This window comes from Panicum virgatum, chromosome 4K, assembly GCF_016808335.1.
Source record: "Panicum virgatum strain AP13 chromosome 4K, P.virgatum_v5, whole genome shotgun sequence".
NCBI classification, from domain to species: Eukaryota; Viridiplantae; Streptophyta; class Magnoliopsida; order Poales; family Poaceae; genus Panicum; species Panicum virgatum.
This window is the reverse complement of record NC_053139.1, coordinates 11,972,540-11,990,294: the sequence shown is the minus strand read 5'-3', so window position 1 is coordinate 11,990,294 and position 17,755 is coordinate 11,972,540. Positions and strand designations below refer to the sequence as shown.

Here is a 17,755-nt window from a genome sequence, read left to right as displayed (position 1 = left end):
GAAATTACAAATAGGGCAGTTTTGTTCTGATAGGATGGAATATTAGAATCAAACTGTATAATTATTATTCCTTTTTAAACATGTCTTAGCACGTATTTTTTTAAGATAAAGCAATACATCTGGTACAAACTTTACTAGGCAGAGACTATTAAAGCGATTACATAGCACCAACAAACTAGTGGTAGGCGATCCAACACAAACAAGAATAACACGTGAGGAAACAAACTCAAACCCATCAAATCTATACACGACCCAACATCTGAACCAGTAAATAGGTACAACGACGCCAAAGTTGTCTAAGATCTCCAAGCAGAAGGTGGTAAAGCATTCACCCAAACAATAGAAATAAGAGGGCAAAGCACCCGCCCGAAGCGATACGTCCAACACGATGGCGAAGGCGAAGCATACTCCAGATCAAGCAATCGATGGCAGCAAACAGTGGTGGAGCTCCCCATACAGCACCATGGGGCAGTTGCCCCAGCTTAATTAGGGGCACAAATTAAAGAGCCCCATGGCAGTTATGGTTGAAAGGAGGCTCCTTGACAAACCAAAATCAAGACAAGTTTTGCCCCATCTAAAATCCTAAGTGAGCTACGCCGCCACTAGCAGCAAAGCATCTGCTAGTGTAGAGGGGTAGCCAAGCATCCGCCCAACAACGACCTAGGTGGCCGAATTAAAGTGAAGACAGGCGCAGAAGAGGAAATTCCCTGAAGACAACTAATGACCATTGCCAGGAAAAAAGCTAGCTGGAGATAAATGTGGACAGCGTTCGGTAGATCATTGAAGTGATGGCAACAACAGCGAAATCCAGCAAAGCTTCCATGAAATTATTCTATTTGTATAAAATTTGTAATACATCGTAACATCTAAATTCATAATACTGAGTTTTGTTGTTTGATTGATTTTTCTTAGACTCAAGTACGCTAACCCCTACTCTTTCAGTCCACATAACTTCGAACCATATTGTCATAGTTATATATTCCGTAACTTAAAAAAGGTTCAATATATAAAAAATACATTAATTAACATATCACAACATGCAAAAAGAGTATAAGCACATATAATCAAATTGGTAAAACTCAATTTTCATATGTATTATACAATTTAGGCGTCGAACAAAGTTTGTTATCTTGATCCTACTAGCTCTATTTAGACGGCGTTGCTTTTGCGCTATGAGCGTACCTTTAGGCGGTGATATTATATCATGCAGGTTTAATTTGTTCATGTCAATAGACCTTTAACGGTACATCTAGTTAAAAGAGGTTTTCGCTTTAAATTAATATAATTAGATAAAAAATTGTAAATGGGTTATTCCTTCTGGAATTCTACATCGGCAATAGACGATACAGGGGGCGAATTAGTTCGCAAACAATCAAAATTCTCGTCTCGATTCTTTTTTTTTTATAAGTTGCGACATACTCGCATTCTTTGGGGATTAGCTGTTGATAACCGGTCTTATAGAACTGTTTCTTCATCCTGACACCAAAGGAGTGGTGGCGCAGTTGGCTAGCGCGTAGGTCTCATAGCTTGCTGAGTTATCCTGAGGTCGAGAGTTCGAGCCTCTCTCACCCCAAATTTATGCCAAGTGATGATGATATACTCCCGTGACGAGTGGGTCGTCACGTTCGTCTGACCCATATCAGATGGCAGGAGCCTTACTGAGCTTGGTCTTTTTTTTTCTCGTCCCTTTTTTGAGTTTTTATTCTGGTGAGGTGAACGGAGGTTGCGATGGTGACGCTGGCGAGCAATGGTGACCATCTCCGTCTCGAGCTCAAGGCTCTCCCGGAGTCCGTATCGGACGTAGGATCAGCCGAACTCTCGGACTCACTCCGACTTCGCCGCCGCCGCGCCGTCCTTAAATACAGCTCCACCCCACGGCCAAGGTCGCCGGCGGAATTGTTGAAGGACGAGAAGAGTAGAAGGACGCCTGCCCTCTCGCTCGCCACGCCACCAAGTTCGATCAATCACCGTCCGCCGCGCCGCGCCGCGCCGATGAGTTTCCAGGACGTGTTCCACGACCTGGAGGCGGCGGGGCTCCCGCCGCGTCCCCCGCCGCCGCCGCCGCGGGCCGTGGTGGCGCACTGCGTGTTCCAGATCAACACCAAGGTGGCCGCGCTCCGCCGCCTCGCGGACGAGCTCGCCTGCGGGGGCGGGGGCGACGTCCGGGAGCGCATCCGCAGGGCGCGCGCCGAGGCCACGCGCCTGGCGCGGAGCACGGCGCGGAGGCTCGCCGACCCCGCCGCCGCGGCCGCCGTCGGGCCCAGGCTGGCCATGGACTTCCAGGCCGCGCTCGGGGAGTTCCAGTGGGTGCAGGGCCGGATCATCGAGGCTGACCGCCAGGAAACCGCCGCCGCCGCCCGCCGCGCTCGCGCGCCGCCCATGTTCCGTCCCCCGTCGCCGCCCAGCTACGGCTCGTCGCAGTCGAACAATGCCGCTGCCGGCGCCGATCAGCCACGCGGCACGCAGATGCAGCAGCAGCAGCAGCGGCTCGTGGAATCACGGAGGACGCACGAGCTGGCCCTGCTGGACAACGAGATCACCTTCAACGAGGCGCTCGTCGAGGAGAGGGAGCGGGAGATATGCAAGATTCAGCAGGAGATCAGCGAGATCAACGAGATCTTCAGGGACCTAGCAAAGCTCGTCCATGACCAGCAAGGGGCCATCGATGTCGTCGAGTCCAACATCGAGACGGCCGCCATGGAGACGAGCAAAGGGGAAGGCCAGCTCACGAGGGCCGCGCGGACGCAGGAATCGAACTGGCCGATGAAGTGCTTGCTGGCCACTGTTCTTGGCCTCCTAATGCTGATCTTCGCGTTAGTTTTTATAGCGTAGTATGAATGTATGATACTGAGGCTTGGGCTCAAGAAATTCTTTTCGTTTTGGGGGATGTAAAAACCATGTGCAATTTGCTATGTAGTACTGGATTGATTAACTGTAGGTATGTTTTCACAAATGAATTTCCAGAAAAACTGCCTGAAGTTTGCTTCTATTGGCATCTACTACAGTGTTTTTTGTCGTGCAAAAACATTTGATGAAATAAATAAAAGCCCTCCAATTAAGCATTCTCTTTTCCCCAAAGATCGGTAAAGGGTTTTACTCTTAGGAAACAAAATAATCAAGAGTAAAGCAATTTATCCTTTTTCCTGAAAATGTATATTGTATATGGGTCTACATATTTACGCAGAATGTCTATCATCATGTTTGGAGAAACAAAACTTGGAAAACCAATGTACATCGTTCCACCTCAACAAACTCAGTTTAATGTACCAGATATGATGTAGATGTACAACATATATACGATGCTGCATACAGCATACACCCCATTCTAAACCAATTACATGGGCTTCGCTGTTGCGGAAGAAGGTCCTAGTTGATGAATATTTGAGTCACTACTGAAGTGGAAAATCTAGAAAGTCATGAGAAAAAAAAAACATGAGTTTCATTACATTGTGAGATATTCGATAGCACTAGAAAATTGCTACATTTTTCACTGACCTTTTACTGAACCATGTTATCAAGCTTTTGTCTGTATTTAGCCAAGGTCTGCAAGCAAGTTACAACAAACAACACTTGTAAATTATCAAATGGTGAACTTTTGAAAAGGTAAAAAGCTAAGACATTTATAATAAAGTAATATACTAATATGTAGTACAATTAATAATATGAGGTAGAAAATAATAGAAAAGATTTAGTGAAGATCATGATTCATACGACGGATTAAATTTCTTGTTAGTTAGAACAATCGATTTGTTTTAACATGTACTATGCTCAGCAAATTGTTTCGTCTAACAGTTCTAGGTTGGGAAATGGAGTTTTAAGTGTTTTCCTTAGAAAAAGACTAAAAGGAGGAAAACTCTTACTCTGGTATAAGCATAAACGCTTGCCTCAGAAGGTCCTACTGGGCTCCCTCGTCTAATAAACTTTCCTTCCTTGAATATGTAGAGCATAGGAATGCCCGTAGACAGCTCAAGGCTTATTACCTGAAGGGACAACAGTCTCATTTCCATATTCAACATAATGCAACTTTCTTTGTTTTCAGGTTTTATTTCAAGATAAAAAAGATGTAAATGCTAGTACCTCCTGAGAAGTTAATTTGTCCAGATGCATTATAATTGAACGAAGTGAATTCCCGTGTGCTGCAACCATTACATGCTTTCCAGCCACAAGTTGAGGAACAATCTATTGGGTAAAAAAAATAGGTTAGATTTTTTTGAGGATAAATCAAAGTGTTCAAGCCCTAAGTTTGAGGAGCTAGCACAATAGGAAAAAAAAAAGAAACGCCCAAAGTGCATAATAGAGGAATTAATTAATAAAGTACAGCATAGTTTTGGGAACTCATGATAAGGACGCTCCTCATTGTATAGTAGTAACATAAACAGTTACCAAAAAGGAGCTAATAACCCAATTGAGTATTGCATCATTCAATTAAGTTGTCATATGTTTATGACCTTACCTGCTCTTTGAAATAAGCAACAGCTCTCTCAGCGCACATTTCTAGGCTTTCACCATTTGGGGGAGGAATATCATAACTGCGGCGCCACTCATGAACTTGTTCTTTACCAAATAGATCTGCAGTTTCTTGTTTGTTAAGGCCTTGTAACTCACCATACCTGGACATTAGACAATGGGATCGGATGTTTCAAAGGATGAAACTGTCAAAAGCTACTATGAGTTATCTGTAATTAATAAATTCAGGATAAGCAGGAGAAACAATTACATTCGTTCATTCAATTGCCAAGCTGTTATGACAGGAATGGATTGTTTCTTCGTTTCTTCACTGTATATCTGACTCCACCTGTGAGCTTGTTCACTCTCATTATGCATGATGATTGGGATCTGTTAAAACATGTATCATCAACACAATTTTTCAGCACAACTGATACACATGACAAAAGAAATTGCTGAAAGGTTTAACAAAGGAATGGCACACGACCTTCTTGCGCCGATGCTGCATCATGGCAAGCAATGCAGTCATCTGAGCACGAATCAGTGATGAAGTATATATCACATCGATTGGGATATTGCAAATCCTTTTCCCTGCCTCAATGGCCTCCTCAACACCCTTTGGTGTCAGGGGCACATCGACGCAGCCAGTAAACAGATTTTTCTCGTTCCACAGAGACTCACCATGCCGAATCAATATAAGAGCACTTTCACCTGTGATGACAGAGACAACAGATTTACAGAGCTACATTTTTATGCCTCAAAGATGCTATTAGTAGCTAACCACTACAAGAGTTGATTGCGATAAATTTTGTATAGTTACTTGATTTCTTGGGGGTGTGGCCACTGTTGCCATCCGATGGTAGCTGAACCGGCTCAACGACAGAAAATTGCGAGCCCGATGCGCAGACTAAACCAAGTTTCCGGCCGCCAGAACAGCAACTTCCTTCATAAACCAAGCGCACATTACTTGTCCTCTTTTGGAATCTAGAGTTCTGGGCACTCAACCAGTAGGATTGCGTGGATGCTAGTGCATGATGAGATACAGCACCAGCCATTCTGATCCAACAGAAACCAAACAGTCAGTCAGCTGGGTTGTACTAGTAGGGAATTCAGGAAACAATACTGAGCAAATCTTGAATTAGTTTTCAAGATCATCCTGAAAACTATTGCATTAGTTTTCATCCTAAAACATATTGCATTAACTCCTTATTCAGCAGTTTAGACAAGGATCAAAGCTGTTCCTGAAACCCAAAACAAAATTGACAAACTCTTCACTGACAACCTTCCCTGCCTTTATATTCCAAAAGAACAGAGCAATAACAGGACATAAATGACCAACAAAAAAAATGGAACAACTGAGTCCTCCAAGAAGCGCACCTCAAGAACTCAATGAGACACCAGGCAGATGGAACCGGGCCCCTCCTCTTATAGTCTTATAGCCCTGGTTCTTGGAGACCTCGAGTCCTGGACTCCAAGAACTCGGCGAAACCAAGTGCGGAGCACGTCGGAGAGATCTAGAGCTTTGGCCTTTGGGGCTGGAGGGGATCGCCGGGAGCAACGAGGAACCAGAGGAAGAAGACAAGGGAAAAGGCTGGTGGTTCTCAGGCTGGTCCCTTTCCCGATTTCTTTGGCAGGTGCGTGCGTTGATTGGCTGTTGCCGGTGGAGGATGTTCGTTCTATTTGAAGTGGAAACACCTCAAAACAGGTTGGTTTAGCTAGCTTGTATTGGTAAATGTTGGGCTGTTGTTAGGTACAAGAGTGTCATATGGGTTGGTGGCACGAAAGCATGGCCATTATTTTTGGTGTGCAGCACATGGTTTCTGTCACGACCCAAACATGTTAAATATGATTAATATTTAACCAACATCATTATGAGCTTCATTAAAGAATAATGAAGCATCATGTGCATATGTTTGCATATGTTGATTATTTATTTTACCATGTGTGAATGAATGCTTGTGAAGGAAGTTTAAATTGTGCTTTGCAACTATGCCCCCAAAAATATTTTATTCAAACACTAGACTTACCATGATGATTTTAAAGTATTTTTGCTTAATTTTGTAACCTTTAACCTGAGGCATAATATTTATGGAAGATTCAAAAAGTGCTGTATTGTTTATTTTGCTGTGAATGTTTTAGGCAGATTTTTGAGTGTTTGTTGTTGAAGAATGATCTTGGTGATTTTCTCTTGCTTTTGTAAATTTTGGGTGATTTTTGGAGCTCGGAAATTTAAAGATTTTCAATCTTGAAATCAAATCGACATTTTTACCCTCTTCCTCATTTAAGCCCACTTGTTAGCGGCGCCCTTCCTTCTTCCGCAGCAGCTCAAGCTCTGGTTGGCTACCCGTTGGCCACCGTAAGGAACGCAAAAACTGTCCTTACCCTCGCCCATGCCTTGTTTTAAATCCTGTCAGCTATTTTCCCAAACCCAAACCGCTCCTTCCCACCTTTGCTGCTTCTCCCTCTTCTTTCCAATTGCTATCGCCACCAAAATTCATCACCGATGGGGAGCCTCCCTTCAATTCTTCGCGGCTGCAGCCACTCCTCCCTTCGGTCAACCCATCTGAGGCCTTACCCCCTCCCTTCCTCCTCTTCCCGCAGGTCTCAGGCAGAGCTCCGCCTGTCCGCCGCCGCCCTCGTGGAACGCCCCTACCGCCGCATCGTCTCGCCTCCTTGTTGTCGTGGTGAGATTCACCGACCCTGAGAGCATGCCGTGCGCGCGCCTGCTCCCCTTCCGGCTGGCCCTCTCCACCAGCTAGCGATGCTCCGACCATTCCTCGCCACCGCCACGCCAAACGCATTGCCTTATGGCCATGCTGGCGTCGCGATGGCCACGGGTCAAGGTCAGTGGGCGGTCTTGACCCAAGCTGGGGCCCCTCAGCCCCGCGCCCCACTGAAAATTATAGTATGTAAAAATAGAATTGTTGACCGTATTATTGTCATGGATGATATGGAAACTGCATTACAGTCATTTCACTACTGGTACTTGTACGCAAAAGAGAATATGATATGTTGCATTACATGCATTTCACCCGTAATAGTTATGGAAAAAGAAATTGTTTTGGACACCATGGAAAAAAAATCATTGCCGAAAGAGACTTCCGTCGAACCCCGAGGCTATGATTAGCTCATCACTTAATTAGCAGCAGGTTGGTTGGACCGACAACGCAGTACACCTCGACGAAGACGACGACCAAGCAAGAGCACGTGTCCGCACCTAGAGAAAAGAATATGCCCTTGAGATCTCCCAAGGACTGCCTGCCCTCTCAGGGCCGACATGTGACGTGTTGGCCTCAGGGCACGTACAACGCGCCGTAGTTTCTCGTCGACATGCACAGGGTTTACAAATCTGCTGTTGTATGTCGAGCTGCGGGGAGATGGCGGAGGCACACGATCCGCTGCGCCGTAGATTTAACCTGAACCAGCGCCCCCTCCATGCATGCGACATCCTGCAATCTACTGGCCTGTTCTGTCCAGACCACAAGCGCCTTCTCCTTCACGATATTTCGGTCATCATGAAGTATCCCCGCGCAAGAGATAAAACGGAAACCCCTCAAACGGAAACCCGTCGTTGTACTCTTTCTTTTTCCCAAAATTTTAAGCCCTCTCATGTCCTAAATCATCAGCAATTTGACTCACAGTGAGTTTCTGTCCGCCAGTCATGGTAAAGACCACCAACGCCTTATCCCGGCGAGATTCCGGTCACCATAATGCATCTCCGACTCAAGTAAAAGGTAAAACGGAACTCCTTCATCGTTTTTTTTCTTTTTCCTCAAATTTCAAGCTCTCTCATGTACTAAATCATTGGCAATTGGACTCATATAAAGCTTATGTCCGCCATCCATGAAGGAGCGAGTTTTTCAATAGGCAAGACTCATACGAATTATTTCAGTGTACTATGCATTCTATCATATATGCAACAAAATATCATAATGATCAAGTATGCACTAGATCACCATAATTTTTGTGTCAAATGATGGATTAAGTATCTTGCAGATAGCTAAACAGACAACTTATTGTACAAACTATCCGTTTAAGCTGTCTTTTTGTGCTAAAAAACGACAGCTGTCTGCATTATTGTACTTGCCCTCATAGTCGCTTGGTTTGGACTCTTCTCAATTTTATTGGTTTCTACAATGAATTTTCTAGACCAATTTTAATCAAAACATTGTACGAATACTAGAAGTATTAAAAAAAGGAAAAAAGATCACAAAATTTCCTCATATAACAGAGTTATTTACGAGAAAAGAAGAGGAGTTTTAACACTCACTAAATTTTCAATCTGGTGACTGTGCGACGACACTCTTCGCTAAAACTTGTCAAAGAATCACTGCTGTGTGCTAACACTGCTAAATGATATTTTTAGCGAAGGGTTGAATTTGACCAGGCGTGGATGCCAAGCCACTGTTGCCAAATTGACCAGCGACTCCCGGATGCTCGCGATTCCAGCTCGTTTGCTCTCTGTCCACCGTCCCCACCTCCACCAACCAACACGAACCCAAGCCGGTCGCCAGCCAAACCTGGCCGTGGTCAAATGGCACGAGCGGCACGCAGGCACCCAACCTGGCGAACCATTCGCTCCCGGGCTCCGGCCGGGGAAGCTGGGGATGAGCGGGCCGGAAGAATGAGGAGAAAACAGACCCCATCTAACCCAGCCTCTCGGCCCGCCACGCTAATCCTCTCTCGGCGCTTTTTTCATTTTTATATTTAAAAAAATAAAATTTCAAAAATATATGCCGAATAGGGAAATTTTCAAAAATGGGTGTCTGTCGCCCCCTAATGGGCGACAGGGTGGCTGTCGCCCATCCAGTGGGCGACATGACCTAAATGTAAAAAAAATTTACATTTAGGTCCTGGCGCCCAGACGTATTAAACAGTGAAATTGTAAAATTGATATAAAATCTTAGAAAAAATAAAAAAAATACAAACTCAACTGTTCTAGATTCTATGAATCAAGATCTACAACTTTTGTTACATAAAGTTTTTCATTTGATCAATGTATCTTGCTCTATTTTAAATACCAGTTTAATGCACTTTTATTTAAATCTCAAGATCCATCCTTTGGATGCATGTCATCTTTGCATATGGTGAGCATAGGCTTGTACAAAATTGGTAGGCCCAGAAAACATTTCTAGAATAAGTTTTTAAATTAGATCTTTCAATATGTCTAGTTTAAATGAGTTATTTATCCATTTTGCTATACTGAGTATTAGAAGCCATAACTTTTACAGTACCATTATTTTATTTCCTAAGAGTTATAAAAAAAGTTTGGTAAATTTTAGATAAGCAAAACTAGACCAAATGAATTATTTCAGATTTTTCTAGGTACAAGAACTATTTTTCTTGATTTAGATACATTGATAAAATGAAAAACTTTATGTAACAAAAGTTGTAGATATTATTTCATAAAATCCAGAACAGTTGAGTTTATATTTTTTTGATTTTTCTACGATTTTATATCAATTTTACAAGTTTACTATTTAATACGCCCTAGGCGCCAGGACCTAAATGTAATTTTTTTTATATTTAGGTCCTCACCCTATCGTCCATTAGGTGGGCGACAGACACCCATTTTTAAAAATTTTCCTATTCGACATATATTTTTAAAATTTTGTTTTTTAAAATATAAAAATGAAAAAAAGGCCCTCTCTCGGCCCGCAACTTCACGCGCGGCCCGGCTCGCAGTAGCCCACGGGGCCATCCGTCTTTGGACGCCGCGTCCCGCCGGTGGTTTGTTGGTTGCGGTTACTGGCTGACCGGTCAGCCCGGTGAATTCTATACATCTTCCACAAGATTTTTCATATCCACCTTATAGTGTTTGAGATTCGTGCAAAACAACTATAACCTTTGGATCCAACCAAATCCTAGCTTCTTCTCTCTCCCTCCCTCCTTCTCCTTCCTCTCTCTCCCCAGCTCCTCCCGCGCGCCGCCGGCACCGGTGCCCTGCCACCGTGCGGGCTTCGCGCGCCGCTCGCCCCCCGCGTGCCTCCGCGTGCCTGCCGGCCGTGCGCCACGCGCCGCCACGGCCCGTCGCACGCGCCCCGGCCGACGGCCGCAGGCCCCGCGTGCTGCCGCGGCCCCTTGCGCCGCACGCACCCCCGCCAGCTGTCGCAGGCCCTGCGCGCGACCGTGGCCCCGCGCGCCGTCCGCACCCCGCGCCGCCGCCAGCTGCCGGCACCGGAGAAGAAGATGGAGGAAAAAATATTTATTCAACACTTTTAAAATTGGTTCAACATTTTTGAGATGTTGGTTCAACATTGGTTCAATATTTTTGAGATATTGATTCAACATTTTTCAATAAAATATTAAATAGATCATCGATTGGATTTTAGGTGAGTCTTAATGAATTTCATAGATAAATTGGTAATCCATCTTTCGGAAGAGATATAGGAGCCCCCGGTCAGCCCCGCCCGACAAACTCTCCCCTCCGCCCACCAGAGGCCACCACCCACCGACCTCCCCCAGCACGCGCATAAGCATTAACCTCCGGCGGCGGCCTCTTCCTCCTCCCGCGCCTCGCTCGCGGCTCCTCCCACCTCCGCCTCCGCCACCCGCCGCCGGCCATGGGGCGCGTGAAGCTGCAGATCAAGAGGATCGAGAACACCACCAACCGGCAGGTCACCTTCTCCAAGCGCCGCAACGGCCTCATCAAGAAGGCCTACGAGCTCTCCGTCCTCTGCGACATCGACATCGCGCTCATCATGTTCTCGCCCTCCAACCGCCTCAGCCACTTCTCCGGCCGCCGCAGGCACGCACGCCTCTGCTCTCTTCCCTTTCTTCCTTCCTTTCTGACGATGACGATCGAGAGGCGAGAGTGATGGCGGGCGGAATCATCGTCGCCGTGGCTGGTTTTGTAGGATCGAGGACGTCATCACCAAGTACATCAACCTCCCGGAGCACGACAGAGGAGGGTACGCATGAATTGCCAGTTTACCTTTAATTTCTTTTTCTCTTTGCGAAAACTTACCTGCTGACTCTCTTTCAAGGCAACAAATAAACACACAAGTTTGTTCTGCATGACCTGTTCATTCGACGGTTGCTGTGTGCTGCAGAATAGTTCGGAACAGAGAGGTGACGCGCCAGCATATTTCCTCATTCCCTTCTGTTTCATCGTGATGCATGCATGTGAGCTTGAAGATGAGCCTCGCTCGTTAACCACTACTGACTGCCATCCTCGTCTCGATCATGCGCGTGCTTAATTCAGTATCTGATGAAGATGCTCACGCAACTCCGGTGCGAGAGTGACATAGCCGAGCAGCTCACACCCAAGTACGCGTGCCACCCATTCCCCGGTTTCTTCTGTTTTGATTTACGTCGTGCGAAACAGTTCTATTGGCAATTTCTTGATGCTAACCTCATTACAATCGCTTTGAACCCTCCTCTGAATTCTCATCTCTTACTTTGTTCTGCTTCATTCCATGATTTATTTGGTGATATTTTTGGGGAGCAGCAAAGGACCAGTGAACTCCAACATAGAGGTAATAACCTCTTCACCATCTCTGCAGTCTGCAGACCATCCATTGATCCTGATCAGGGCGCTTCCGTGTAATTTTGCACAGGAGCTCCAGCACGAGATCAGGAAGTACCAGCACCAGGTGCAGGCCCTGGAGGAGCGCCTCAGGTTAATTTTACAAAAGCTCCCCCCCAGCAATCATCATCTCCCTCCTCCAACTCCAATCAAACGCTTGGTTTCCTCTCAACACACTACACCTCGCGCGCGCAAGCTCTAACCTCATCAATGGACATCAACGCTCTCGGTCGTTCCATCGATCTCAGGATGTTCGAGCCGGACCTGGTGGCGCTGGCGTCCATGAACGAGGTCGAGGCCACCGAGAAGTTCCTCATGGAGACCCTCACCCGCGTCGAGGAGCGCAAGGTCAGTGCTCGATCAGCTCGCCGCCGACCTCTTAATTTAATTTCCAGCAGGGCAAATTTAATGGCCCGGATCTCTCGCGCGATCGAATCGACGACTGACCCTGCTCGCGCGCATTCACTGCGTGCAGAAGTATTTGCTGTGCAACCACATGGGCCCGTTCGACCCCTCGCCCTCCGACATGCAGCACGTACGTGATCGTTCCAGCCTCACATTTTTTTTAAAAAAAATTTAATTAGTAGTGATGATGATGATCAATCTCGATCGCGTAATTACTGGAGCTGATCCGGTTGGATTAATGTGTCACGTGTGGTAATTGCTCACTACTATAACATGGACAGGTGTTCGGCCTGCCGCCGGCGCCGCCGCAGCACGAGCAGCCGGGGGACATGGGCGTCAGCGCGTTCGGGGTCGGCGGCGACGTCGTGTCGTGGTTCGCCGACGGGATGCCGGGGGCGGGGCCGTCCATCTTCGGCGGGCCGGACCCGATCTTGGCCTTCAGGTGCGGGCCGGGCCAGCCAGCAAGATTCAGATGAGTTGCATACATGATGGGCCGGGCCGGGCCTTGTTATAATTTTTTTTGGAATAAATCTATTTTACAACCTCGAACTAGTCAAGAAGTCTGTTTTTCAACCTCCAACTACGAAACCGGGTAACATAGGCCCTCGAACTGACAAAACCGTCCGAATCACCCCCTCGATCACTGTAGCAAGCTGTTTTGAGGGCGGTTTTGCTACAGTAACATTTTCGAATTTCTGGAATTTCACACCTCTCAATTAAATAATAAAGAAAGTATAGTTAATATTGTCTAAAAATCATGATATTTTTTTGGGAGGTAGATAAAAAGACAATGAATTTATTTTGGCTAGATGTGATACATTAAATATAATGAAATTTGAATTATAAAATTTTAAAAATGGATAGAATTCAAAATTCCTTGAATTTTTGGGTTAGCTAAACCTTTGATAAAAATGAAATAAAAATATGATAATTCATAATTTTTTATTTAGTTTAATAAGGTATTTTTTATTGGCCCAAGTTTTTATGAAAGTTTTTGAATGCCTTCGCAATGCTCAAATTTGAATCAAATTTGATTCCTCAAATTTTAATTTATGAATATTCTATAGAACTTGGGCCAATAAAAAGTACCTAACTAAACTAAATAAAAAATTATGAATTATCATATTTTTAATGCATTTTTATCATAGGTTTAGCCGACCTAAAAATTCAAGGAATTTTGAATTCTACCTATTTTTAAAATTTTATAATTCAAATTTCTTTATGTCTATTGTAGCACATCTAGCCAAAATAAATTTCTTGTCTTTTTATCTACCTCTCAAAAAATATCATGATTTTTAGACAATATTAACTATGCTTTCTTTATTATTTAATTGAGAGGTGTGAAATTCCAGAAATTCGGAAATGTTACTGTAGCAAAACTGCTCTTAAAACAGCTTGCTACAGTGATCGAGGGGGTGATTCGGACGGTTTTGCCAATTCGAGGGCCTATGCTACCCGGTTTCGTAGTTTGAGGTTAAAAAACGGACTTCTTGACTAGTTCGAGGTTGTAAAATAGACTTTATCTTTTTTTTGGTTTCAGAGAGCAGGCGATCTTCGACTCGATGCGGCGGGACGCGGGGGTGGACGACGCGGGGGTGGCGGTGATGTGCCACGTGGACCAGCACGGCGGCGGGCCCGGCGACGACTGGCAGCAGGCGTACACGTCGGCGGAGCTCCTCTCGGCGCTCATCCCGTCCACGCCCTTCCCACTGGACGACCAGGTGGCGGCGGCGGCGGCGGTGCGGGACGACGAGCTCGACAAGACCTCCACGACGGCAGTGCCGCAGCAGCCGAGGTTCAGCGTGCACGAGCTCGAGGCTGTGATGCAGGACTCGATGGCCGCCCCCGTGCTCGCGCCGCCGATGGCGCCTGCGCCGCCGCCGCACGTGCACGAGCAGGTGGAGGCGTCGGCGGGGAGCTGCTCCAACAACGTCGTCCCGCCGCCGGGCGGGGACGCCGCGGCGGCGGCGGCCCAGGAGCAGCAGCACGGCCTGCCCGGCGGCACGGTCACCATCGGCTAGCTGATGACGCGCTCGATCAGTCCATGTATTTTAATTCCCTCCGTAAATAAGAATAAATTGAACTAGCTAGTAGACTTGATCATTGAGCAACTTACACATAATAACTGACGAGAGTATTATTTTTTACCAAATGTTTAGAGTAATTTGTTAATTCTAAGTCCATAGGACCACGGAATCCAGCAGTAAATTGTTGCAAATTGATCACTAGATATCATTTCTTGATTCTTGACATTCACAATGTTAACAAATTAAAGTACTCAATCAAAGTCCATGTCTCGCGCTAGCCAAAATATTCTGTATTATTCCTAGATTAGTAAAATTCAGTTCAGCAGCACCTAAATTCTGACCAAATCTGGTAGTTGACAGATCGATGCATGTACATGCACGTGCAGGGAAAAAAATCTTGTATTTCCTTTTTGAGATGTGCATTTGCAAGGCTGTCACCCTCGTGACAATCTCGGTTCTTGGGAGTATGTAAGACCAAGGGCATCAAATGCATCCTTTTTTGTCGCACTGTTAAATTCATCGACAACTATGAGCCGTAATACGATAAGAAATTCCTCCGTTGTCACATCGATGCTAATGGCATAAATCACGGAGAAAATTGCCAGGTTTGTCATGATTGCGAAATGGCGGCTTGAAATTACTTGACAGTATCTTCATTTGTTACTGTCAATTGATTGTGATCCTACAATATACAACCATTTCAGACCCACATCAAAGCGACAATTCTCTACATACGAAAAATTAAGAGACGAATACGATACCCTCATGTATGCATCGCTCTGCAATATACAACCTCTTCATTTGTTACTGTCAAATGATTGTGATCCCACAATATACAACCTTTTCAGACCCACATCAAGCGGACAGTTCTCTGCGCATTAAAACTAAGAGACAAATGTGATACCCTCATGTATGCATCTCTCTGGTGTGTGTAGTGAACGTCTGCGTCTATACTGTATTTTGCCAAAAAAAAAGTTTAGGCTCCAAATGGTGCACAGACATTTCTACATTTCCACGTTGAATGAATGGGTTCCAGGGAAAATTAATCCTATAAAATTCGCATGTAAGTTTCTACTCTAAAGGGGCTTTAACAAAATCTTAAATCCTTTTTTGGGGGGAAGAAATATCAAGTGCTATTTTGAAGAGAGTTTTGCAGTTACTCCAGATGCTTTCCCTTGAACTATGAGAAAGCCAAGAAGGATCTTGCACTCTTTTAGCGGAAAACAGAAGAAAAGCTATTGGTAATTAAAGTCGAGTCTTTTCAGGTATTAAAGATCTATGATAATATACCATTACTATAGGGTTCTCAAAGGTTTTAGAGCAAAATTAAATTTGGTGGAGTGAAATACTGCCAAACATGCCCTTAACAATGTATACACTAGTTTACAAACATCTAACGATTTGGGTAGTTTTATAGGGAAACTATATGCATCGATTAATACTAAGTTAACTCGCCCTCAAAACATAAGATGATTTGCTCCTTCCATCTTAAAAATACTTTTTATGATAGACTTAATTATATTTATTTGGTACTATAAATTTTTATACTTTTTATAAATTAAGTCAAACATGAAAAGTTTGACTTGAGACAAAATTGGAATGAAGAACGGACAGAGCACTCTAGAGATCTATACAATTGAATGTTTTGCACATTTAGGACTACTATTCCTAACTAGAAGAATTAGCACCAATTAAGAAGCTTGTAAACAATATAATATTGTTCATCTTCTTCTATGTCCACAAGCTTAACTAAAACCTCACGTAGGTTCTTCAAATGTTTAAACCTTTCATCTCTACGAACATGAGAAATATACATAGTAAGCTGCCATGAAAATTTTGATAATTCCTCGGTTGTGAAACCCTTATGATAAAACTTTGTAGCAAGTGTAACCAACTTGGCTTGATAATAAGCAGTAAATGAATTAAGTGGACTAAATGCTACCATGCAAGAAAGTACTTCTGTGTTTACCTCATCAAATCTGTCATTCAGTTCTCGAAGTTGCCTATCAATGAAGCCCACAAACATATATCAACATAGAAGCAGGATGCGGCCCCGAGGCAATCAAGGAAAGAGGCGATGTGATGTGACTCGCCGCTCACGAGACGTGACTACACGAGTCTATGGATGGGAGGAAGTTTCTCCTTTGGTGGGCTAGTAAGCTTTGTTCCTTCGTGGGCTGAATGTATAAATATATAAGTTTTGTATAAAATTGTATATTAACTTCCTCTCTCACATGTCTGGGTAGCACCGCTCCCATTTCTCACTCTAAGCATAAGGATTATGAAGGGAATCCCTTTGCTACTCCCAGGAAACTTGCGGCCAACATCAATAAGCATGTCTATGATGTTAATTATTAATCACATGAAAATGATGTACAGAAGAATATAGAGAGAGAGCAACACAAGGTCAAAACATGTGTGAAGGTTTAATTAGAAAACGTAAAGGAAGGTCAAAAAAAAAGAAGAAGAAAACGTAAAGGAAACATCAAATGAAAATAGGAAGAAACCATATCCCTTCAAGGAAAAAAGAGATTGAGACAAATAAAGTAAGAAAATGGAAGATGTTATAATTTTTTTTGCATTATTTCCTTTTCGAGATATGTATTTGCAAAGATGGTGCCCTCGTGTCATCTCGGATCTTGGGTACATGCTGTCAGTTTAGGGCATCAAATAATTTATCATTTTGTCGCACTGTTAAACATATTCACAACACACGATTAGCCATTTTTTTAAATAAATACGATGAGCCCTATGTGGACCGTGAAATGTGGAGAAATTCCTCTGTTGTCACATCAAAATTAATGTCATAAATCATTGAGAAATTGGCAGGTTTGTCACGATCCGTTGGATTGCTCAATGCCTTTCTGAAGTTACTTGACAATATTTTCATATATCACTATCAGATTATAGTGATCCCACAATCCATCAGTTGACAAATCTCTTAAAATCAAATTTAACCCATGTATACCAACTGGCCTCCTGATGCCCATGAAATAATTTGGGTTACGTTTCAAACACGGGAACTTTTCAATGTTCCTGCAGAAAATAAGTTGTTATTCCTATGAAAGTCCTAGAATATTCACAGACATTTCATTACAATTTACAAATGAACCTTGCAAAATCCCGCAGAACATTTTGGTGGAGGACCCATTGGCCATGGCTATTTTTTAGTGAGAGATTTCTTGTCAGAAAAGTCAATGATAAGTTCAGATGCTCTGCCCCTTGAACTGTGAGAAAGGGCACAAGGATCTTCCATGCACTCTTCGAGTGCCCTTTTCTCTGGAAAACAAAAGAAAGCTATTGGTTGTTAGGGTTGCGTCTTTTCAGGTATTAAAGATACCAACCAGTC

At 44.2% G+C, this 17,755-nt stretch overlaps 3 protein-coding genes and 1 non-coding gene across 4 annotated transcripts; 3 read left to right on the top strand and 1 right to left on the bottom strand.

Moving 5' to 3' along the window:
- Positions 1–1,487: 1,487 nt before the first annotated feature.
- TRNAM-CAU lies at positions 1,488–1,573 on the top strand. Its single transcript is given in 2 exon segments — positions 1,488–1,525; positions 1,538–1,573. It is a non-coding gene; the product is annotated as a tRNA-Met (tRNA).
- Positions 1,574–1,728: 155 nt separating this feature from the next.
- On the top strand, positions 1,729–2,832 carry LOC120701889 (syntaxin-22-like). Its single transcript, XM_039985696.1, has one exon. It carries the CDS (start codon positions 1,729–1,731, stop codon positions 2,830–2,832), a length of 1,104 nt encoding a protein of 367 aa, XP_039841630.1.
- Positions 2,833–3,122: 290 nt separating this feature from the next.
- LOC120703133 (2,3-bisphosphoglycerate-dependent phosphoglycerate mutase 1-like) lies at positions 3,123–6,161 on the bottom strand. The gene is made up of 9 exons (XM_039987144.1): positions 5,824–6,161; positions 5,267–5,502; positions 4,934–5,157; positions 4,718–4,836; positions 4,454–4,610; positions 4,078–4,179; positions 3,861–3,980; positions 3,496–3,543; positions 3,123–3,406 (listed from the first exon to the last, which is right to left on the bottom strand). The coding sequence occupies exons 2-8, from the start codon at positions 5,499–5,501 to the stop codon at positions 3,499–3,501; spliced, it is 1,002 nt and encodes a 333-aa protein (XP_039843078.1). The 5' UTR covers position 5,502; positions 5,824–6,161; the 3' UTR covers positions 3,123–3,406; positions 3,496–3,498.
- Positions 6,162–10,899: 4,738 nt separating this feature from the next.
- LOC120705060 (agamous-like MADS-box protein AGL104) lies at positions 10,900–14,585 on the top strand. Its single transcript, XM_039989593.1, has 10 exons — positions 10,900–11,194; positions 11,304–11,357; positions 11,499–11,517; positions 11,651–11,715; positions 11,897–11,924; positions 12,006–12,067; positions 12,223–12,322; positions 12,450–12,507; positions 12,650–12,821; positions 13,920–14,585. The coding sequence occupies exons 1-10, from the start codon at positions 11,010–11,012 to the stop codon at positions 14,398–14,400; spliced, it is 1,224 nt and encodes a 407-aa protein (XP_039845527.1). The 5' UTR covers positions 10,900–11,009; the 3' UTR covers positions 14,401–14,585.
- Positions 14,586–17,755: the final 3,170 nt, after the last annotated feature.

Excerpts from the sequence above, each read along its gene's own strand:
- LOC120703133 (XM_039987144.1), bottom strand. The coding sequence starts at position 5,501 with ATGGCTGGTGCTGTATCTCATCATGCACTAGCATCCACGCAATCCTAC. Across the intron at positions 4,611-4,717 it reads TGGCAATTGAATGAACGAAT|GTATGGTGAGTTACAAGGCC; the intron begins GTAATTGTTTCT and ends TCTAATGTCCAG. Across the intron at positions 4,180-4,453 it reads TTGCTTATTTCAAAGAGCAG|ATTGTTCCTCAACTTGTGGC; the intron begins GTAAGGTCATAA and ends TTTACCCAATAG.
- LOC120701889 (XM_039985696.1), top strand. The coding sequence starts at position 1,729 with ATGGTGACGCTGGCGAGCAATGGTGACCATCTCCGTCTCGAGCTCAAG.
- LOC120705060 (XM_039989593.1), top strand. The coding sequence starts at position 11,010 with ATGGGGCGCGTGAAGCTGCAGATCAAGAGGATCGAGAACACCACCAAC. Across the intron at positions 12,323-12,449 it reads CCCGCGTCGAGGAGCGCAAG|AAGTATTTGCTGTGCAACCA; the intron begins GTCAGTGCTCGA and ends CACTGCGTGCAG. Across the intron at positions 12,822-13,919 it reads GACCCGATCTTGGCCTTCAG|AGAGCAGGCGATCTTCGACT; the intron begins GTGCGGGCCGGG and ends TTTTGGTTTCAG.